The sequence below is a fragment of the Sebastes fasciatus genome, chromosome 11 (genome assembly GCF_043250625.1).
Source record: "Sebastes fasciatus isolate fSebFas1 chromosome 11, fSebFas1.pri, whole genome shotgun sequence".
Lineage (NCBI taxonomy): Eukaryota > Metazoa > Chordata > Actinopteri > Perciformes > Sebastidae > Sebastes > Sebastes fasciatus.
The window spans coordinates 13818598-13838797 of NC_133805.1; the positions used below are offsets into that span (position 1 = coordinate 13818598).

At 41.7% G+C, this 20200-nt stretch overlaps 1 protein-coding gene across 7 annotated transcripts in view; it reads left to right on the forward strand.

The window, feature by feature from the left end:
• pde4ca (phosphodiesterase 4C, cAMP-specific a) overlaps positions 1–20200 on the forward strand; it is a 59843-nt gene that overhangs the window by 29062 nt on the left and 10581 nt on the right. For 5 of the 7 annotated variants that reach the window (XM_074650872.1, XM_074650873.1, XM_074650879.1 and 2 more), the window contains 6 exons: positions 15728–15919; positions 17577–17621; positions 18134–18170; positions 18875–18948; positions 19077–19129; positions 20080–20192. In XM_074650872.1, the coding sequence (XP_074506973.1) occupies positions 15728–15919; positions 17577–17621; positions 18134–18170; positions 18875–18948; positions 19077–19129; positions 20080–20192 (514 nt within the window). The remainder of the gene's footprint in view (positions 1–15727; positions 15920–17576; positions 17622–18133; positions 18171–18874; positions 18949–19076; positions 19130–20079; positions 20193–20200) is intronic. The other 2 variants (XM_074650875.1, XM_074650876.1) reach the window with 1 other exon arrangement.

A 20200-nucleotide genomic window follows, 5' to 3' on the forward strand; every position in this document is an offset into this window, starting at 1 on the left:
AAAGGTTACAAGCTGTGCAGAAGTCTAACTGTGATTTTAAATGTGTGACAGAGATAGAAATGCAGGCGATTGTACAATTTGCAATTTACATTTTATTAGCTGCAAAACTTTTTTAAAGGCAGATAAGTTTAGCAAATGTGTAGCAGATTTATATTACTAACTTGAAATGTATTCCAATATAGGATTGGATATTCAATAGTTGACAGTGAATTCATAGATTTCACATGGTGGTTAAATTAACATATTGATCGTTGCTGCAGCTGTAACCACAAGCCGGCCTGTTTCGTCTCTAAACGGCAACCTTAGGACTTTTTCCCCTCAGCGACATGTGAAAGAACCACATTCACACACACGCTCAAGACAAATAAAGCGTGTGTGTGAATGTGTTTTTTACAGGCACCCATGAGAACTCCTGGTTGTTCTCTGCATAAATCACAGCCCCTTTAATGCCACTGTCCTTTACCCAAATATTCTCACAGGAAAAGTCCCCCATATGTTTTGCAGCTTTGCACATAATCCTCAGTGCCAGCGGGGAGGCTGTGAAGGAGGACCTAGAGATAAAGTTGTGTTTACATTATGGTCCTCTGTCCTCTTTCTCAGGATGGAGCCTCATTGTTTATCAGATATAATGCAGAACAGTTGTGAGCATGGGGGATTTTAAAGGCCAGTTTAATTCCCCTCAAGACCCGTGCCAAGAAATGTAATTGACTGAATGTCCTCTGCGGCCAAAATTTCAGGGGTAAAGTAACAGTATGGAAATGTTGGACTATTACTTGTCGCACTACTGCTCAGATTACTTCCACTTGTGGATCTGAAAAGCAGTCCAGAAATTCTCTGCCTTGCAGATTTAATAGCAGCGAGATCAATTAATGTGGCCAAGGAGGGAGGTCACAGACAGACTGGGAGGCTAAGAGCTTTATTTGGGTATAGGTACCGATCTTTCCGGGTACACCGATCGGTGATGGAGGAGCAGACTTTGTTAGAGTCTGTTTATTCTCTGGAGGAGTAGAAACGCATATCAGCCTTGTCAGTGCCCATTTTTGGAATCTATAAATACCACGTATTTGAGAAGTCAACACTTCTCAAGTGAAAGCTATATTTATGAGTATGAGATGATTAACAGTAATGATTGATGGTGTTTAAATTGTAAATCTTTAGGCTTCTGAAGTGCATCCACTTTTTTAGTATCATCCTCTCTCTCTCTCTCTCTCTCTCTCTCTCTCTCTCTCTCTCTCTCTCTCTCTCTCTCTCTCTCTCTCTCTCTCTCTCTCTCTCTCTCTCTCTCGCTCTAGTTCCTCTTCTTTCTCTTTCCTCCGTGTCTAGGGGCATCTCTCATAAAGCACAGCACAGTGCTGGTAACAAAATGACTTCCAGAGAGCGGATGGAGGCTCTCAGACATGAGTCACTTTTTTTTATATATATGTAAAATATACTCGTGCACGAGTGCCTCCTCACGTAGGCATGAAAAAAGCTGACAAGACGGATCTGCAAGGGGAGGAAGGATATAAATCTGCAGCTTTTGACATCAGACACCAAACCCAGAGCGTCTTTTGTGCCTTCGGTGCGTGATTTAAAGCCCAATTATCTAACCGCAGAAGACAACAGCCAGATAACAGTAGCCCTTTCTCCGTAAATGGGTCGGTGGCGAGGGTATGCATGTTTATACGTGTCTGTGAGTACCATACAAACTGAAATGTTGAACACATCTGCTTCTGATACTACTTGATGAGCAGTTTACACTTTTGCCCAGTGGCGGTTTTGGTTTCTCTTTTCAACTTTGAGCTGTTAAGGTAACACCTGCTTTTCCTAAAAGAGGACAGATAAGAAGATTCCCCTCTGGATTCCCGGGACACCAGCAGCTTTTGGGCTTTGATGTGTTGCGCTGCATTCATTCATCCTTTGATTTCAGTTTTATGAACCTGAAATTCACTCGAGGCTACGAAAGCAGTCTGTAAGGCACATTTAATTTGACTGTGTTTGCTGGCTCAGAACAACGTGATAGAACTTGGGGTTTTAGCCGTGCTGGAAGCGCAGAGCTTGGGATGTTGGTCGGTACGTCCACCACTTTGGTTCAGCCTGAAATACCTCAACAACTGTCTAGAAGGATTGCCATGAAATGTTGTACAGACTTTCATGGTCCTCAGAGGATGAATCCTAATGACATTGGTGATCCTCCAATTTTTCCTCTAACGCCACCATGAGGCTGACATTTGTGTTGAGTTTTCAGTGTCTCGACGACTATGGGATGGATTGTCATGGCATGGTACGTTAATGTCCTCCTGTATTAACTTTGGTGATCTCCTAACTTTTATATACTGTATATATTCTATATATATATGATATATGCTGTACTGTACTGGGCAGCCGTGGCTCAAGAGATAGAGCAGGCCATCCAGCGGTTCGATTCCCGGCTCCTCATCGACTACCACATCCACATCGAAGTGTCCTTGAGCAAGATACTTAGCCCAAGTTGCTCCTGAAGGCTGAGCCATGAATGAGTACTTAGATTATATCCTGATGGGCAGGTTGGCATCTTGCCTGGCAGCCTCTGCCATCACTGTATGAATGTGTGAGTGAATGGGTGAATGCTGACATGTAGCGTAAAGCGCTTTGAGTGGTCGGAAGACTAGAAAGGTGCCATATGAAAAAGTCCATTTACCATTTACTGTGTGTTTGCTGCTAATTAGCAAATGTTAACATGCTAACGTGCTGAACTAAGGCGTTGAACATGGTAAACATTATACCTGCCAAACATCAGCATGTTAACACAGTCATTTGTGAGCATGTGAGCATTTAGCTCAAAGCCCCGCTGTGCCTAAGTACAGACTTACAGAGCATGCATGGCTGTAGACATGCATAGCTGCAAAATTTAGTTTTAAGTCCAGATTTTTGCATTTTAAATCAAAAGTTATTTGCTTCATGACGGATCACTGAAGCTGTATTCTGATGACAAAATTGAAAATTAAATGGCGGTTAATGGCTCCATTAGTTTGAGCCATTTACAGCCTGCTGTGTGTCCTCAGGCTATTCATCTAATTTCTCTCAACGCCGTCTGCAGAGGGCCGAGTAGAAAATGAAGTGGCAATGACACAGAGCATGATGCAGCTATGACAGTCAGGGAATGGATGGAAAAATCCATAAAGATTATTTCTAAATGAACCACTGACAGGCTACAAGTATGAGCTTTGTTGGGTGTTTGGGAGCAAGAGAGTGTGATTTATGCACCGAGTCATTTAATATGAATTATTAACAGTCTTGCAAAGACGACAGTTTTGGCAGGATGCACGAGAGTGAGGTTTAAGTACATTTGTTAGAAACCAGATACTTTCTCCTGTCAGTTCAACCTGGGAGGAGAGGAGGGGGAAAAGAGAAATCTTCATCTTCTTGATTTATCTAAATCTCGAGGGTGTGAATGTTGGACGCACTCTGATGTTTTCGACGCCAAACCCTGTCAAGCAGCTTTTCATTTTTCTTCTTCGTATCGATAAGTTTGTGGACATAAACTCTTGTCTTTGAGTTAGGTACACACCACTTGTGCCAGAGGTCAATGACTATCTAAATTTGCCAGGTCAATGTGGCCGTGATAAATGGATCTGTGCTTGCAGTCACAGTATACTGATCTCATCATTTGTGCAAATTATTGTCAGCCCCATGCCCTCAGCAGAGCTTAACGCTCACTGGTCCTGGCAAGGGAGAGGATTTTGTCGTGATAAATGCATCTGAAAGTGTTTCCAAAGCATTTCTTAAATCATCAGTGGCTTCTAATGGTGGTCTGGGCCACAGGAAGCGTCGCGGACACTCATTTATCTCGCTCACAAGCAGGAGGAACAGGTCCACTGGTGTTGGGTTGCAGCAGGCATCACACACACAACACAGACACACACATACTGCACTCATGTGGGATGTGAAGTCGGGCCCGTACCTGTGTTTGTGCATGAACACTTGGAACAAACTCCCTTAGACACAGTTTTTAGGAAATCATTTGTAACGAGTGTTTGCAGTGTGACGGGCGTAATATGGACTGAATGCTCTCCTTTATTGTCCAGTGACGAGCTTTCCAGACACAAGCGCGCAAGAATCATTTTTCGTAGCGTGACAGAATAATTGCGTTATTATTACAAATACATATTTTATGTGTGTGTGTTTGTGTGTCCATATCCATGTCTAAAGACAAGTTGAGATTTTCCTGTGATATCCATGAGTATTTGGCACTAGCGTACTTCGACCCTGTTTTCAAGTATGAAGCAGGATGATACATTTTGAAAAAAAAAAAGTTGTTTTCATTGAAGCTAAAAAGTTTTTCCATAAACAAATACACATGAAGACCAACGTGGAAACAAACAAAGTTAGGGGGTACCCCCCCAACCACAGCCTAAGTATGGTAGAAATGTGTCCCTCATTCACAAATTGAAAAATAGAGTAAAATCAAATCAAATTCAATCAAGTAAGGTGTGAAGATCTAATGGATGTTAGTCAAGTATTACAGCATTAAGTAGACAATAAGAGCACAGTAGTATTTTCATACACCCATATTATTCATATATTTTCCCAGTGTGCTGTATGCTTAGTTTGCCGCTGCTGTGATGATGCTTACATTTTATGTTCAGACTTTTATTGTATCTAATCTTATCCTAAATTACTTTTAGAGCAAAGAACGTTCTAAATATTGTCTGAATTCAAACTGATTTATGCTGTCATGATAAACCCACATATTGGGCGCATATAAGGCGTCAACGTGTTTACATAATATCATCATCACACATTTATGTCTCTCTCTTTTCCCTCACGGTGTCTGATGTTTCTCTGTGGTCTCGTCTCACCTCAGGAACCTTTACCATTAATACCTCACGCTGATCATGTTACAACATTTTTATAGACCAGGTTGTGAACTTTTCCGAATCTTTTCTCCTCACTTCCTCTCTTCAGACCCACCACTTATGTTCATTTCCCTCCAATTCTTCTCCTCTCACTTCACTGTTTTCTTTGCTGGGCTATATGATCCTGGAGGATAATAGTTCTTAGTGTGTGTGTGAATGTGTGTGTGCGTAGGTAGACGAGGACACTCCTATGACTCACTGTAAATCTCTTCTGGGCTCCAACTCACTCAGGTTTATTAACCACTGCCGGTGCTTCTGACCTCACTCTGTAGTCCTTTACACAATGTCTGCAGTTACAAAAACTGTCCTTATCTGGAAGTTGTTTTCACTTAGTGAAAGACAAACAGTATTTTAACCGAAGGAATGCGTTTACAGTGGAAGATTGGTTATCCAAGCCTAATTTGAGAGAACAGGCACACAAAATGCAACAATTTCTCAACTATTTGACTGTGCTCAAATTGTTGGAATTTTTACAGCTGATAATCAACTTAAAAACAAACTGTAGAATTTTAAGAAAGAAAGAAAAACACGGTAACACTTCATTATACCGGTTCGCAAATTTTATGGAAATTAGGTGATAATTAGCAGGTAACCTATTTGAAATGTCTTTGGAATTACTGCCAAATTACCCCAATATTAACCTCAAAATGTATAGAAAATTACCTTATTATAAACATTATTCAATACTTATATGCTGAAATAGCATATAATCGTTAAAATAGGGCCCTTATGCTTGAGAAGTGGCTGCTCTTCATCGGAGGTGGAAAACCAAAACTAATAGAAGACACTTCTGATCAGATCAGATCAAATCTCACCATTGTGTGACTTATTGTCTACACAAATGTAACCTGATAGCTAATGTCATGATTCAGGGAGAAAGTTATTTGTTAATTATCATCTATTTATCAGCAGACATGGAAATAAAGCATATCAATTAACTTTGTATTCTTTTCCTGGAAATGTATTAAATAAATTACCAGCTATTGGGAAATAGCGGAATATTATTTTTTAATATTGTAAGTTATTTTTTTGATACATTTTGAGGTAAATATTGGGGTAATATAGCAATAATTCCAAAGAAATTTCAAATAGGTTACCTGCTAATTATCACCTAATTACCATGAAATTTGCGGACCTATAAAATGAATTGTTATTTAAAATGGACAAATCAGTCTTTCCTCTGGTCTTGTCAGTCTTTCTGCACACCTTCCTGACCATGACACCGTACTAAACATGCATCAAATGTGCCAGTACAGTACACAGTAAGTAAGTTATACTGTGTCAATCATCGATTGACACAGTATAACAATGATGATTGACAGAGAGATTGTTCTCAGCAGACACTTCACACAGTGAAGTGCATCAGAGGTCAGCGTGCACTCCACATCCACCAGTGCAGGCGTCACGACGGCATTGTGTTGTTTTCCAAAGAAAAGATCTGAGGAAGAGGGCTTGGCTCAGAGATTACAGGCGTCAGAGAGGGAACACTGAGAGTACAGTTCACATGTGATAATAATTTACACACACACACACACACACACACACACACACACACACACAGACAGACATGCACACTCACTAGTTTTGTCTTTATTTTTGTCTGCCTCTTGCTTTCAGCTGTTCTGCATGGCAAAATAAACTGTTCTGATTTAATCACAGTGGACAGATTTAAGTACAGTAAGACAGTGACCACACACACACACACGCATACATACACACACACACACACACGCACACACAGACTTGTTTAATATACAAACCAGCTGCTGCAGTCAGTTAGGCGACTGCTAATGTGTGTGTGTGTGTGTGTGTGTGTGTGTGTGTGTGTGTGTGTGTGTGTGTGTGTGTGTGTGTGTGTGTCGCTGTAAAAAACAAATAAAGCCTGATATAAAGTACCAAATATAGTCTTTGTTGTCGTTGGCATAGATCCATTTGTTTTCACTATATTTGATAAATTACACTTCACTACACTTATTCAATGATAAAATATAACTTTTACTTCAAACAGCCAACAATGCAGTCTTTTCTACATCACTGGCTCTATACAAACTTGTCCCATTATACAGTAACTCTGACTTGTTTTATACAAAGGTCAGTGAAGTTATTTGTGTTCCTGCCTTTCTGTTGTGTCAGCTAACACTACACTGACTCACATTCTTTTAAAAAACATTTTTCACTGTCTGATTCTGATCGCAGTTACATAATGTCTATACTCTACTACTATTGTTTGTGTTGCTATTTATAATAGCAGCGAAACTCTACTTTTAAATTCAGTGTTACTTTGTTGAAGGCTTTTGAGGGGGGATCTACAGGATATATGCAGCGTGTAGCCATTTCCCTCATGTTTTTTAACATAAGGGGTATTAATCAGAAACAGAGACAAGGGCACAAACAGAGAGCGCTGGGAGACAAATCTAATGTTTTCCTGCATGCTGCTGCCCACGCAAGAGTTGTACCAGTGAAATCAGTTAAAGGAATAGTTTTGGGAAACACCCTTATTCGCTTTCTTGCAGGAAGTTAGATGAGAATATCAACATCTCTGGTTTCTTTACTCCTCTATGACAGTAAACTGAATATCTTGAGTTGTGGACAAAACAAGACATTTGAGGACGTCATCTTGGGCTTTGGGAAACAAACACTGATCGACATTTTTCACCATTTTCTGACATTTTATAGACCAAACAACTAATCGATTGATCAAGAAAATAATGGTTAAGTGCAGCCCTACACGTTATATCATATCTCGTTAGTTTAATCGCGAAAAAAACAAAGTGTAAAAACCAATTCGCTGTTTTACGGGGGTGATGTACCAAACAATTTCTTGGCCAATAACAGGCAACCAGCAGAAACTCTAAGAAGTTACTGTTCCCGGCCGAAAAATTGTCTTGATTGCGAATTGGGCTCTTTACTTTGTTTGTTTCCTGTTTTTATGCTAAGCTAGACATGAGAACTTTTCATCATATACTCAACAAGAAAGCGAATAAGCGTATTTCCCAAAATGCCAAACTATACTTCTACTATTCTTAATGCTGATACTTATTTAAAGAATATTCAATGCATGTATTCACCCATCCATTATCTGTAACCACTTATCCTATTCAGGGTCACCACGGGGGGACTGGAGCCGATCCCAGCTGACATTGGGCGAAGGCGGGGTACACCTTGGACAGGTCGCCAGACTATCACAAGGCTGACACATAGAGACAGACAAGCATTCACAATCACATTCACACCTACGGGCAATTTAGAGTCAACAATTAACCTGCATGTCTTTGGACTTTGGAGAAAACCCACGCTAACACGGAGAGAACATGCAACCTCCACACAGGATTTGCGACCCTCTTGCTGTGAGGCGACAGTGCTAACCACTGCACCACCGTGCAATGCATGTACTGTATGTCAGGCGTAATGTAATGAAATGTAATCAGAGTTCATATTGCAAAGTAAAATTATGACCAAGAAACAACAAGCTTAGACAAAGACAACCTGTCAGCTGTTCAGGCGTAGAGTTTGTATAAGGCTATTGTGACTTAATGTAGGTATACTGTGTAAAAACACACAACCTCCACCAGGTTGCCGCATTGGCCAAATAACATGATGTCACAGGAAAGGAGAGGAAGGGCAAGACAAACAAACAGGGTGGTTCTCGCTCTGTGCGAGGGGCCACAGTGAAAACAAGCAGACAGCTTTCATCCCAGAACACACACTGGTGACTCTTGTGTTATACATAGAAAATGTCACTGTGGATTTGAAATTGCTCCAAGAGTACTTTTTTTTTGTAAGGCCCTTCTCTCTAATGTGGCCAGATTTACCACCTCCGTGGTTCACTTTGTTCTGTGTGTTGAGTTTGAGGGTGTGGACTCTCAGCTGCTGGTGTGAATTTTGTGGTCTCGTTAAGCCAATCCTAATCCTTGTTTGCTCCAGAACATCTTTTATGTGTCATGTGCAGATGTACGTACAGACTTGGCCCCAGACTATAATGCTTACTGCAAACACCCCGGCAGGAAAAACAAAAGCTTTACACTTTTCCTGCTTTTTCTCTGCAGCTCATTTACTCCTTTCAACACACTCATTGTGTTACGTAATAGGAGGAAGGAAATACAATACTCTCTGGCGTCACTAGATGATATCTGTGTTACATTTAAATACATTTTTAAATATCTTTTGAATAAATGGCTGGACCGGTCCGGCAAGCCAGGTCTGGTGTAACAAATTCTACCACTGGCTGTGTCACAGCGAGGGCCTGGGAATGATGAATGAAGGTTCAGATGACAGCTTGCCCTGGTTTACAGGCCTATCTCCGCTCTCCCTAGCTCTCTCGCTCTGCCCCGTAGCTCCTGTATTTTAATGCTCCCCAGATGGGATTGACGTTGCCGTGACAGGCGGTGACGCAGGCGGGGTGTCGAGTATCAGGGCCACTGACAGTTTACCATCAATCACACTCCTTACCAGCCAGCCACTTAAATAACAAACGCTGTAACACACCTCTCTTTTTACACTTTTTCTGGGGGCTTTATGATGCCCGGGAATGTTGGCTCCAGTTTGGTCTTTAGACTACAGACAGTAATCAGGTGTGTGTGTGTGTGTGTGTGTGTGTGTGTGTGTGTGTGTGTGTGTGTGTGTGTGTGTGAGGGCGCCTGTGAGGCAGATGTGAACAAAGCCCTGTGTGCGAATGCAGATGCCAAATGAGGATGGACTTATCTAACCATATACAGTCCCGATGAAGTGGCGTGTCTTTCAGCTGGCTTGTTATCTTTTATAATAGATATCTTCTCTGAACATCTTTTATTCTGTCTCATTTACAGAACAGGGCTCAGTGATAATTAAATTTTGTCATCTATCGACTTTCAGTGTAACTCGTATCTTGATAATGTGATCATATTGTTTTATTGTTTCACAAAACTCTGTTGCAAATTGTAACTAAGAACAAAATTAGTTGTTTTTTTTGCACATGTGAAGTCAGAGTTTTTCTCTGATGGAATTCATAACAGTGGAACGCCGTTCAATGCATTAGGTGGACCGGAGGGTGGGCGTTGTGCTTCTGCGACAACGTCGTAGATCGGGACAGGGTTATCAGCAGTAACAGCTGTATGATGGTACTTGTCCACAGGGGCGTTTTTGGACACAATGGATCGCCTCGCTTCACAATAGTGGATGCATGATGGGTTGCCACTGGACACAAGGCACCTGATTTGGACGCTTTCAAACCGGAACCAACATGGCAGCTCGTTTGGAAACTTTTTTCTCGTATATTAAGGAAATAGTTCACCGAAATGTGTTTCTGAAAACATTCTATGTGAGAAATAAGCCATGCAGTTGCTGAATCTGCCTTTATTTTAGATAGACAACGTTTACAAGTTTCTCTGGAATTTCCAGAGGCGGCGAGTCGCGCCGGGCGCCCCTGATTTGCATAAAGAAGCCTAGACCTCAACTTTATGCAAAAGAGGAACGGCCAACGTGACGCCCTGTCTCTCGAATTGCGCCGCCAGAATGCATTGCACGGATGCTTACATAGACAAAGAAAGGGATATGTGGAAAGGACAGAGCCTGTGGACAGGTATTATGAGCGCAGTGCAGAGCGGCAGCCATTAGCTAGCCAGTGGGGCACCTACACTGGGACTCACATGCACTAAATGCACGCACAGCCAGCCCGGCTACGTAAACAAAGCACAGAGATGCTCAGATAACATCACAAACAGAGGGAGAGTGACTTCATTCTCTGCTCAGGTAGACATTACTCCTCTATATCTATACATAGCAAATAGTTGTTTGCTGCTAAATTAATGCTCTGGATATCGAATTTAGCACCTTTAAACAATTTAAAAAATGTAAATGCAATTTTATTGTCACACATTGTACATATAACAGCACAGTGAAATGTAGCTACTGCATTTAACCCATCCTAGTATATTAGGAGCTACTATACACTGCCCGGGGAGCAGTTATAGGGGGCCTTGAAGACTTGAATCGGCGACCCTCCCAACCAAGTCCCCACGGACTGAGCTAACGCCACCCCTACAAACATCAATACAACATCAATACATTTACCCTAATGTGACACGTTCTTTGAAATACTTGTTTGAAACCCAAAGATTTTCAGTTTGCTATCATATAAGACAATGAAACCTTTGTGCAGGGGGCAATTAGATATCAAAACTGTCGCTGATGAATTCTTCGTCAATCGACTAATCAGTGAACCGACTGTTTCAGCTCTTCAGTATATTTCCACAGTCTACAGTGGAGTATCCAGATTGGCCAGCTCTTGCAATTTCACCAAAGCCCAGCAGAGGGAGCCTGTCCACAGAGGGCGTGATCAGATCTATTTCAGTTCTCCAGACTACTACACACATCAGCCATCACTCACAACTCAACAACCTTATCTGGTATATTATTAAACAACACCCTCCCACTCGCCAGGATTGTTTCAAACAAAATCCCATTCTGTATTTTTTTAAAAAATTTATTTGAGTGAGGGAGGGAGTGAGGGAGGGAGAGGAGAGGTGGTGTTTGGGTGCGACTGGCTGGCATGTGAAAGACACAAAGACAATAGTATGTGAGGACCAGCCGTCCGAACAGCCACAGTGCCTCTGTGGGAGCTTCCTGTCCGGACGACGTGCACGCAGGACGCTGACCTTTGACCCCTTAAAAACACAAAATGCCTCGGTTGACATATTTAGTGAACATAATGTAAAGTGTATGCACAATGGAAGTTTTTTGGGTTCACATTCGGCGCACCTTTTCTCCGTCAACATTGCCTGCATTAAAAAATATATGAACGTATGAATGTAATACATACAATATAAATATAATGTACATACACTGACAATAACACAACAATTGAATCAACACCTCTCTGACACAAACTAACAAATGAATCTTCACATATTGCAGATATTATATGTTTTAAGATCATTGTTTGAGTCTTGTTTGGATTCTCATTTGCTGTTACCTTGGCAACAACTACTTCTGCTGTTTATGTGTATATTTTGTGAATCATGTGCATGCAAACAATATAATATTATTGTGTGTCTGTGTTTGTGTTTCAGTGAAAGGTAAATAGTCCAGTGTCATCAGTAAGTCACGACTATGTTCACTCCCCTGATAACAAGGAGAAAACTGGAAGTGAAATAGCAGCGAGGGAAAGACGTGGGCGATATTTTGATCTGCGATCTAATTTTAGCTCGGCGTCGGCTTCAAATAGAACCTTCTCCATAAATATTCATGAATGGAGGGAAAAATCAGCTGCTCTGTGATGCAGAGGGAAAAGAGAGGGGAGGGGGATGGCTCCCTGTTTTACCTGAAACGCTATTTTTAGCCGCGTCGCTGCCTCTCTCGGTCTATTCCCCATGCATGGCTGAGGCTAAATTTAGCTGCAGAGAGGGAGAAGCGTCGTGCCGAAACAAAAATAGAAACGAGTTTTATGGTCAGAGCACGTAGGAGCAGCCAGGGGCGCAGCATCATTAAGGGAGGGACAGAACAAGATAGATGGAGACAACAGGATAAAGAGTGAGGAGTGGGTTTCAAGCTACACGTGCACGTGTAGTAACTAGGCAGGGATGATGTGTGTGCTTACAGATCAAAACACATGTGTAAGGTGGCACTGCTGTAGCACATTAAGAGCATCATTTACACACTCAAAACAGGCTTAATTCCTAATGTTTCTGTGAAGATAATGATTAATCCCCACATCTGTGCCAAATACACATTTGTACATTTGCAGGCGTGCACACTACCATCTCGTGCCACACTGGCCCAGTCACACAGTGCACAGTTAAGACCTAAAAAGCCCCCCATGTGTGTGTCTCAGAACAGGCTGTACTCCCTCTTTCTCTTTGAAATTTTATTTACTCTGCCTCTCTTTTTGCCCTATTTTACACCCCGCTGTGTTCCCTCCTCCCTCCGTGCGACTCCTCTCTCCTTGGCTATGTATAGTGCAGCCAGTGAGTCTGAATCTGTCACATGAATGGAGGGATGGGGGCTTCTGTTCAGTGTTATGTAATAGCCAGTAACGCACCAACGTCTTGTCCTCATGCAGCATCCCCAGGAGGATAGCAGGGAGGGGAGGGGCGCTGGAGGAAGGAGTGCAAAGAGGAATGAATGGGATGTTTGCATGCTGCAGTTGGTGCACATTCAATATTATACTGTAGAAAACGGCAGCCTGTTTTAATGCTATTAAAGCTGTAATTAACAATAACGGAAATATCTCTACAACGATTTGATGGATCGGTGCAAAATTCAACATTAATGGTCCCCAGATGATGAATGAAACATTTGTGTTTTTGAGGCAAATATCTCAACAACTACTGGATCGATTGCCTTGAAATTTGGTACACACATTCACTTCCCCTCTGGATGAATTTAAATAACTTTGGCGATCCTTTAAGTTACCTTTTCATATAGAAAGCGTCATCATTCTAAATGTTAATTTGTCCAATACTTATTTATGACCAAATACTTGCAATGACATTTCCATCAGTTGTCCTTTGTGTTCAGTGCTAATTAGCATATTTTAAAGAGGACCTATCATGCTCATTTTCAGGTGCATACTTTTATTTTGGGTTTTTACTCAAACATTTTTACATGCTTTAATATTCAAAAAAACGCTTTATTTTTCTCATACCGGCTGTGCTGCAGCACCTCTTTTCACTCTCTGTCTGTTGTGATTGGTCAACCGAACCAAACTTTTCAGACTCCCCTCCAGCTCCGCTCTAAATAGCTTTGTTTGAGGACATGCCAAACTGGCTGCTAGGCAGGTGTTATGCAAATGTGTTACATGGTGACATCACTACGTTACAGAAGAAAAGGCAGCAATTCAAGCAAGGTGTTTCAGCAGTGTTTCTGTGGGGGAGAGTAACTCCCTTTAACATGGACTTTGTAACTTTGCAGACCTTTTACATGCACAAAAAAATAATTATAACACACTAAAGGAAAGGGGAAGAGCAAAAAAGCATAATAGATCTTCTCTAAACATGCTAAACTTAGATGGCGAACATGGTAGCTGCTAGGATATTACATATACATAAACATATATTCTGTTGCACCGCATTAATCAAATGAAATCAGAGGTAGCTTGTAATATATAGACTTCACACAGCTATACAGTGTATTTAGTGTCATGTTATTCAGTACTCTGTCCAGGAATTTGGGACATACTCGGGACTGTGATGATGTTTTGGTGTTGTGTTTCATTATTTCTCACACTTATCACCAACAGACATCTCAAAGCTAACACTCCTGCACCCATAACTCCAGTTTTTTTGTTGTTTGCCTTGGATTCCAGGGATTTTTTTTATTTTTGAATATCGTTTCCACTGCTGTATTTATTTGAAAAATATTGAATGTGTGCCTTAGCGTCTTGCCCGTCCAAAATCCTTCACGTTCTGCTAATGGTTGTTTTGCTAAAGCGTGGACTTCGACTCTGGAGTTCCTCAGACTGTTTAGAAAAGGAGACGCGTTGCCAAACAGAGCTGCAGGTTGACGGAGTCTCTCTGTGGGTTCGCAATTCAGCAGAGGGGCTGTGGGAAAATAGAGATGTGGATCAAGGCAGCGACGTGCCCAGACTGTGGAGAGAGGCTTCGCCGTGCCTCTGTGTGGTGTTTTTCTCTGTAGTCGGATCGTGTTTGATCAGGAGGAACTCCTCCTCACCTGAACGCCGGGCTATATTTAGACTCACACTCACATGACCCCACGTCAATACTCTGATGCTAATTTTAAACCCGCTGTTCACACACAGTCCTTTACCGCATGCAGACCTCCTCTGGATGTTCACACACCTGCATGACATTAGCCATGCAGGCTTCACACCTTAAATGAAGTGCACATCATGTTGTTCATGTCATTGTTGTTGTTTTTCAGGCTAACTTTTCATTTCAAGTAGGCTGGCTGGAAGTGGTGGGATTTTCCTAAAACCTCCAGAAGCAGCAGATGGAGAGATTTTTGCTGTCAGTTAAAATGGTTGGCCCGACTACGGCAGAAGGATAATCGATTTGCAGCCATCAGATTAGAATCCATTCTGTCTGTGGCTCTCAACGCCCCCTCATTGTGGTTCCTGTCTAATTTAGTTTTTTCTTATCACAGACACATTTAAATGCAGCGCTGCTGAATTTAGTCTACTTTGTGGGACATATCGGTGTGATAGCTGCACTCCCACATATTCACACTGTTGTATCCTTTGTGCCACCCTCCTAAATGTGTCATTTTTAGCTCTTATTTTGGTTCATAATGGTCACACTTCCTTCTAGATTACTCTATTTCCTGTTTAAGAGATAAAAACGTCTGAATGCTGTTACACAGTGATGAAAGCTAGTGATATTTTTAGATTTGAAGTATTGTGTGTATTGTATTTCTCCCTTTCATTGTTACTGGAGCAACCCCAGTAGTCCATGGATCGGTCCTCATTGATCCATGTATTTGTCTCACTATCACATCCAAATTGCCTGCTGCACTCACGAAAACAAATTTATTCAATAGGACACCACAGCTGGGATTGTAACAACCAGTCATATATATATTTCTATTTAATGCTACAAAGAATCACAAGATGACGAGCTGTATTTGTTACAGATGCATCCAGAAACAGATTCATACAGGACAACATGCTTCCTGATGCTCTCAGCAGACAGTCTGTGTTATATATGGTCAAACTAGCAGTAGGATTAATATTTTAATGGGAAAACAGCCACTTGTTAATGGTTTTACAACCCCTAAACCAAGAAGTGGGTTTCTAGGAAGGCTGCTTCTTTCATTTCCTTTCCCTGCTGTGGAATACATCTGCATGTTTGTCCATAAAATGTGTTTTGAGTCATCTAACCTTAATACACCCTCTCCCTCTCTCTCTCTTGTTGTTATAGTTTTGATGTGGAGAATGGATTGGCAGTGGGCCGCAGCCCCCTGGACCCCCAGGCCAGCCCTGGCTCTGGTCTGGTCTTACAGGCCAACTTTCCTCACAGCCAGCGGCGGGAATCCTTCCTCTACCGCTCCGACTCTGACTTTGACCTTTCACCCAAAGGTCCTTCCAGAAACTCCTCCACTGCCAGTGACCTGTAAGTTAATTTCAACCATTCCACGAGTCGATACTGTTGATATGGCACCTCTTAGTGAACGGGAGACACTCTACTACACAATATACAATATTTTATATTTGTTGTGTGTTTAGGAGGTTGGGTTGATTTTTCCATTCTCCCATTCTCTTTGTCACGCCCTCCGTCGCTTGATGCCGACGCACAAGGCACCCTTTAGTGTCTGTATGAGATGCACCAGGCTTTCAATTGACTGTAATAAACAATGTAAACCCATCCGCGGCAATATTAAATGCTCAGGGAAAGTGCTCCGGGAGTGTGGTGACGTAGTTTAAAGAGCGTAACACACACAGGGCGGATGGGAGGGGAGGTGGATGGGTCCAACAAACACAAGTCTTTCACTTTCACATTACAATCAGCAATTCGTTCGTGTCCTGCGTTCACAACATCAAGTTTTAATTTTCACAAACATAGTAATTCTAAACCCAACCACGATGTTTTTTTCCTAAACCTAAGAACGTTTTTTTGTTTGGATTCACAACATTTAGCACAGGTTTACTGCGTCTTTAAAGTGACGGCAAGGGGTCTGGCAAAGCGTCATGGTGTGACGATGAGTTGGGATGAGACCGTGTAGGCTACTTCTATGTTGTGTGCTTATGTTGACATGTATTGATGCTATGTAGTGTATAATTGAATACACAAAATGAAGGACATGCTTTCCACAACCTAACATATTCAAGGTCTTAATAATTCCCATTAAAAGCATGTTGATTGCTGAATAAACCTCTGTGATGCTCTTATAAAATATTAACTTGTTATCTCACTATGCAAAAAAGGCTTTAAGCCCCAACCCCAATACCAACAGTGTTCTGTGTGTTGTGCTTTAGGTCACATGCTGACATGAATGAGTATGCTGTAGGTATTAAGTCTTTACTCTCAATATATAACAGTGTAATCACAAGTGTAGCATGAGACGTCTTTGTACAAAGCCTTTGGTCCTAACGTTGGGATGCCAGTGTAAGACTACTGCTGTGAAATGCCCTCGAACCAAAAGAGTCTTTAAATGTTTTTTTCTTCCTCGTGCCGAGAGGTTTCCACACTGGAAGATTCAGATGGTGCCTTGGTTTAAGGGTTGGCTCCCTTACAAGCTGAAGCAAACAGTTGCGGTCTCAATTTCATTTGCAAATTTGAAACTAGTGTTTTTGGCATTTTCTTTGGATTCCTAGAGAGCGCTCTGAAGCAAAAGGGCCGTACTGTTTAGGCGGCGTGCTTTCTCTTTTATGGCTTATGATCTATCAAAGCTATTCTGCACGTTTTCCTGTATTTGATAAGAGGGGTCTACTTTAAGTGAATTTTGATTTATTGTCCCAGTCTTTCAGTTTTACCAGGACACTATTAAAACATGCTGTGCATTGCGTGTCTAAAAAAAACCCACAGATCTCCAGCCCAATCATTAGTACAACCAGCAGTTTTTCCATCACAAGTGCTCTCGTGTCAAATCTGCTTCACTAGGATTGCAAGAAATTGGACACATTTCTTCTCTGCTGTTTCTTTTTTTGTGCATACAATATGTGCCTAAAACAGTCCCCCCTACACAGTTCATAATGTCTAACGACCTTTAAGTCTGTAAAGTAAGCAATCGCAGGTCTCCTCATCGACTCTCGCTTATCTGTTTTTGAAGGGAAGAAGGCTTGAAGCACTGGGAAGTCAACTGGTTGTCATCTCGGTGAGACACTGACTGATAAAAACACTGACTCTGTCCCCTTGAAAGCCCTCTCCTGCTTTCCCTTTAGATGGCTTCAGAGCCATTTCCCACCTCCCTCCTGACAAACGTGACTAAATATTAAACGCTTAGACCCCCCCCATCCTAAAACACCCAGTTCTTTTTTTGTTTGTTTTTGCATGTGACGCTTAATCAGAGACAACCAAGTCTGTGTTTTTATTTACCAGTTATATCACCCACCCTTCCACCTACCCCAATCTGTTTCCTCACCAACCTTACTATACAGAGTGCATGATATATTTATTTTTTTAACATTTTAACAGAATGATGACAGAGGGAGAGATGAATGAGCACAGACAACCTTGTTTTTTTAATAAACTAGAAGTGATACCAGGCGCAATTTGGTTTATTTTCATCTAACAACGATGAATTATTAAAATGTAGGAGCTTATAGTTTGGTCGTCTAGTCTCTGTTTCATGCCTTTTCCTCCTGTGTATTCTGTTCTGTATTGCAGACACACAGAAGACATGATTGTCACACCATTTGCACAGGTGAGTCCTCTGAAACCTTTCAACCTTTTTGGAAGCAATTTTCCCTTTTTTGTGCCATTTGAAAATTTGCCAGATGGTCGAATAAAAAGAAAACTTCACTTGTTAGCTAAAGACAGCAGGTCTTTGAAAAAAACTGTAATAATAAACTCCAGATGGTACGAGACTGGGCTTCACCGCCTCATCGGAACAGCCCCTCAGCACTGTGTTGGCCCTGCGACAGGACCAGGCGTCCCGCTGGCGTTGCATGGCTCTTGCGTGGGACGTGCGTCACACTTGTGCTCACTTTACACCGTGAAAGAAGCGGTGAATCCAATCCTGCTGGATCATGCTGTTTAAATCTGCATGCTGGCCGATAAGGGCTGCTACATGGGTCATGCCTGGACACCGGATACTCTGTGGGCTCCTTCTGCGTGCTGAGTCAGTGTTTGACTACAGATGGAGTGACAGACATGACATAGAGGGGTGTCAGTGATGCCATCAAAACATCAGAAAGGGAGAGGGGGAATGCCTCGGCGTAGCACTTCAGTTTGGAGGATGAAAGCCAGAGTGTCTCGTTTCAAAGGCTTGTCAGAGATTCACATTAAGAAGAATCTAGATCTAGCTCAAGATGAATTAAGTGAAGACATGTACAAGCATTTAAGGCTATGAATGAAGTGATAGCTGTCGATGATGATGATGATCAATCTGTTGTTCTTATCTTAAAGGTCCTCGCCAGCCTGAGGACAGTCCGAAGTAACTTTGCCGTCATAACGGACCAGCAAGATCGCACTGCCAGCAAGTAGGTTTTTAGAAAATGTATGAAAATGAATCTTCTAGCGATCTCAGTATCACACCTGACAAGTATAACCATGCTGTAGTTACAGTAGTGGCTTTTGCTTGCTGACTTTTGATGGTCTCTGTCTACAGAACGCGATCCTCAGGCAGCAACCCACCATCCATGTGCAAGACCAGTCTCGCAGGTCGGTGCTGGTGTTAGAATGGGCTGTTTACTCATCAATATCCCATTATCAACACTGACCCTGGTCAGAAAGACTGCAAGGACATTATCATGATTAAATTTGTGAATTGTGAAATCTAGGTCACTGGTAACACGTCACAGTAATGAATTAGTAAATTAAAAAATACATGATATCCAGTGGTGCGGGGGGAGTATTCAGATCAATACCACAACGTAAGAATACTCCTTTAAAATCTTGCATTGAAAAAAATGTCCCATTAGTAAAAGTATGTATTATCATTAAAACATAATTAAAGTATCAAAAGTGAAAGTAGAAAAAAAATGGCCCCTGCTCACAATTATATATTATATTATTACATTACTATCACTGATGCATTAATGTATAAGCAGTATTTAACTGTTGTAGCTGCTCAAGGTGGAGCATACTGCCCGAGCATCATATGTCATGCTTTTGTGTTTTTTCCCTTTATTTTAGTGTGTTATACAGTTGTTTTTTGCATGTAAAAGGTTCGCAAAGTCACAAAGCCCAAAGTCCAGGCCAAAGGGAGTTACTCTCCCCAACAGAAGCACTGCTCCTGAACTGCCTATAAAGCCTTGATTTAAGTCCTGGCTTTTCTTCTGTAACGTGGTGATGTCACCAAGTAACACATTTGCATAAGCAGACTGCAGACTGGACTTTCTAGTAGAAACCCAAAATACAAGTATGCACCTGCAAATGATGATAATAGGTCCTCTTTAATATGTAAAGTAACTGGTAACTAGAGATGTAGTGGGTACAAGTACCTCAAATTTGCACTTAGTAAATGTACTCAGCTATATTCCACCACTCTCAAACAACAAGAACAGAAGGTTTACAGCCCATTTTAAGTTCCTTTTGAAATGTAACCAGTATATGAATGCCCTCTTAGTTGTATCCTTCCCATAATGCCTTGCTGTGTTTGTGTGGTACAGAGGAGCCTCACCAGCAGCTGGCCATAGAGACTCTAGATGAGCTGGACTGGTGTCTGGAACAACTAGAGACGCTGAAGACTCGACACTCTGTCAGCGAGATGGCTTCCAACAAGGTACTTCA